Source organism: Atta cephalotes (assembly GCF_000143395.1).
Source record: "Atta cephalotes unplaced genomic scaffold scaffold00024, whole genome shotgun sequence".
Lineage (NCBI taxonomy): Eukaryota > Metazoa > Arthropoda > Insecta > Hymenoptera > Formicidae > Atta > Atta cephalotes.
Window position 1 is genome coordinate 2877576 of NW_012130088.1, and position 4433 is coordinate 2882008.

General features: G+C 28.6%; 1 protein-coding gene across 1 annotated transcript in view; it reads right to left on the reverse strand.

Annotated features, from left to right (window-relative positions):
• Nucleotides 1–272: 272 nt before the first annotated feature.
• Nucleotides 273–4433, reverse strand: part of LOC105620104 (putative fatty acyl-CoA reductase CG5065) — a 30109-nt gene continuing 25948 nt past the window's right edge. The window contains 5 exon segments of the mRNA XM_012201610.1: nucleotides 273–573; nucleotides 676–883; nucleotides 966–1268; nucleotides 2204–2468; nucleotides 3622–3858. Of these exon segments, the coding sequence (XP_012057000.1) occupies nucleotides 273–573; nucleotides 676–883; nucleotides 966–1268; nucleotides 2204–2468; nucleotides 3622–3858 (1314 nt within the window).

Here is a 4433-nt window from a genome sequence, read left to right on the forward strand (position 1 = left end):
ATAGTCCACCAACTAACTAATTAATTAGTTCTAAGTTACTAGTAAGTAAGTACTAATACTACTATAATAATTTATTTCTTACTAGGAACGTACGAAAGTAAAATTTAATTAGTGTGTGTGTGTGTGTGTGTGTGTGTGTGTGTGTGTGTGTGTGTGTGTGTGTGTGTGTACACACATTATACAAAAATTTGTTACTTTTATGTTTTTATTCTAAGAAAGAAGTTACATAATTAATCTCCATACTGTAAAGAGTTAAACAAATCTCTACACACTTATTTACTTGGCTGAATTAACATCGCTACGAGAGGCTTAGCGGAGATCGTCCAGGTATACATTATCCAAACAAGGAAAATTCCAAATATTAATTTTAGCAAACAATCAGCGAAATATAAATATGTAAAGACTCGTCTCGCTCGTGGCAATGTCGAAGGATCGTCCTTTAGGCAATATTGCCTCGTACCTAAAATGTACTTTAATATATATTCGTTCCAATGGATAACTTTCGTGTCCATGAAAAATATCTCTTTATCAGATGGACATAATCGATGCTGCAAATCGCGCAGATTGTCATTGCTGTAATTAAATTCACATATCAAAAGATAAATAAAATATAGCTTATTAATTAGTTTCAAATCAAATTAATACATTATTTAAAAAAGAAATTCAATTTTTTACCGAAAAATCCACTGTTTCATAGTGTAATATTGAAGCAAATCTAATCCGGCATTTACTCTAATTTGTACTCGCACCAGAAAGGGTTTATTTCCAGTCACAATAAGTAGACTGTCTAATAGATAGGCGGGTATAGTTTGAAAGAATATGACGGCAAGCCAATGTAAAACTTTGGAGGAGGTCATTCTTCCACCGGGATACCATAGCGGTTCTAAAATGAATATTGCATGTTAGATATATATTACATTTTTTTTGTGTAATATAGTTATGAGCAGTGTTGTAATATTCTTTACGAGAAAAGGGGTTCTCGAATACATGTTTCTTCCCAAGTTCTAAAGCATCTCCCCAAGAAATCGGATTCTCTTGATTCGCTGTGGCGTTTAAAAATATCGGATTGGTAGATTTCTCCGTCCCGACCTGCCAAGCCAGAGCTATCGTTGCATTTATAGCCATATCGCAGGGAATTATATCACTCATATAATTCGCGTTGCAGAGCATAGATCGTATCACTCCTTTACCCGCGCCAATCATTAATCCAGTTGGGCCGTTCATATTGTCCACCCATCCAGGCACAGGCTCTTTGTAAGATGCTATCACTAAAATCAGATTATTGTCAACATTTTATTAATCCTATAAATGAGACGTGGACAATTCCAATAAGAAAAAAATAAATGAAAAGTATAGAATAAATCTTTTCATTCGAAGCTTAATTTCTTTCGAAAAATTGAATGTAAAAATAGTTGATAAAATTGATTTCTGAAAAATTACCCAGTAAACGAAAATGGATTGAAGTGGAAATTTTCAATCCATCTGAATCCGTATTTTAAATCTATAAAAAATTAGATTCCATATAAAAAAAACGTGTGAAAATTTAAATAAATTAAAGTAGTAATTACATGAAATTCTATAGTCATTATTTTAAAACTTTTATACAAAAAATATACGCTAGCTGTATAATAAAGGAAACGTATTAATATAAAATATACATAAAAGCGATTAATTTATTAATTAAAAATAAGGAATTTACATATGTAACATTTATTGTACATATTTACGTAGTTCTCTTTATGTTTCTTTTAAATGCTTCTTTTAAATTTCTATTAAATGAAGTAGAATTCATGATATATTTTTATATATACAACTTTTTTTTAACTTAATTGAATTAAAACGAAAAATTTCTTATTCATAATTTTGAATAAAATAACATTTATAATGCATTTTTAAATGAAACAATAGATTTTCTACTTACATTTTGATAGAAATATATATACTCCATGTCATTCCTATATATGAATAAAAATGCATTGATGCATCAGAATTGAAAAGAATTCATTTTAACATTCATGAATCCGTATTTCTGAAAATCTGAATCCATTTTAATTTATTTCAATTCATTCTCGTTTGCTGGATAGTATATGTACAATTCGTTATTTGCTTTTTATATTTTGTTATATTTTCAATTTATTTCTTATACATATAGAATCACTTTCCTTAGTAATAATTGAAAATTTTAAGGAAAGAAATTTTTTACCTATCGACGGTCGTATGATTCCTACAGGTAGTCCACATCTCGACACGAAATCTTCGTTGAGTGCCTTGCTGTAGGCATACGTGTTTGGTTGCTCGCCCAATAATTTGAATCTCATTGCTTCCAGGGCATCATCCGTCATCGTATTGACCATATGAATAACGCTTTCTGGTGAGATTTTAGTTTGATAAGCGCGTTCCTCCAACACTGACTCGCCACATTGACAAAAAGATGTCGAAATGTAAATAAACGCCTCGAGTAAAGACAGCTGAAAAACAAATTATTTTGTTTACTATTCTCTTATTTTATTACAAATAAAATTCTTCTTTCTAAGATTGAATAAAATTTTATTTGTTCAATTTGTATCATATATATTTTTTCACAGTAAAATTAATTACTGTAACGGTTAAAATTTATTTTAACGACATTACAGCTAAATTGCAAATTTGATTTATATTAGGGATAGAATATAGTAATAATTTTATTGCTAATAATTGTACATTTTATACTAACAATTGATATTTCAACTTTATTAAAATCAACTTTATCAAAATTAAAAATTACATTAGGGGAACATTAAAAATATCGATGCAGTGTTTTAGTATGCAATGTTTTAGAATTCACTCACGAAATGGACAGCGTAATTTATTAATTCAAAAGAAGCAATTTTTTTCTGTGGAAAAGTTATATCCGAGCATTATAGTTAATAAAGACAATTTAAATTAATGAATAAATTACGCATAAATTAAATGTGAACATAAACGTTACTTTATTACATTAAAATATATTTAGATTCTAAAAAGCCTATTTTAAATTTAAAATGCTTATTTGTTAAATTTTGTCTGATGATGCTTCATCTAAATATTGCGCTTCAAAACTAACAAAAATATTTTTAAAATATCAATATTCAATTTTACGTAATTCTCAGAAACAAAATATTGCAAAGATAAGAGTTTTTAAATTTGAATTAAATCTGTATTTCCTCTTTAAAATACATTCTTAAAAATTTTGCTACGATTTTTGTTCACCGAGACTCTTCAAGTTTTGGTGATATAGGAATATTACAAGTATTCTCGACTTTATAAACGATAGTGTATATGTTAATTAATATTTAATTAATATTGTGTAATAATAGTATGTAATAATAGTATGTAATAATTGTAATTGTAATAGTCGAAAATAGTATAATGTTAATTATATATCTAATAATAATTATTATGTGTATAATAATATCAATACAGCAATGTCGATGTGATCATAAAATTTTATGTTTGTATGTGTTTTATATTTGTGTTTATATCAATAAATTTCTATTTCGATCATTATAAAATCGAACTAATGTGCATATAATAAAATTGATATATAAATCCATATTGTTTGCATCACTCTTCATCCTTGATCAGTATAGCAGATATTCTTACCTGTTTTGCTAACGTTACGACGTTTGCAGTGCTTATGGTGTTCATCCTGATGGCTGTTTTCAATGACATGTCGAACCTGACATTAGCGGCCATGTGAAAGACAACGGAAACATTCATGAGGCGTTCCTTATCCGCAATAGACAGAGCCAGTTCTTCGACAGTTATATCACTATGTATAACTATCAATTTCATCAGACGTTCCGGGTACTGTTCTCTAAGAATTCTAAATGGCTCTTGCTGCAAATACAATTTACATTCAATGAATGAAATTTTTTCATTTGTTTGAGATAAGTTATGCTTCACGATAAATTATGTTCGATTAATTCAATAACTGTTAGTATGGACTGTTAAGTATGGACAAGCTGTAATCAATCAATTATGAATAGGTATCATATCTATTCATAATTGATTGAATTAATGGAGTGGTCTTGAGATTAATTTAATTTTCATTTTGGTAATTAAACACATACACAATTATTGTCTTAACATCATAGAATTCAAAAGTACTATTGTTTAAATTTTTTTAACATAAAGCAAAAAGGATTCAAATGAGAAATGTCAAAAACGATTTGCATGATTCAAGGATACGAGTGTTCTTACCAAACTCTCTTCTTTACATTTCAATGACGGTAACTTGAAAGATGACAAAATAATTTGACAACTTCTTATCGATGTCGAGGTGATGATTTATTTCAATTCATACTTGATTTATATTTGATAGAGGAGGAGATTCAGCAAAAATGCACACACACACACACACACACACACACACACACACACACACACACACACACACACACACACACACACAC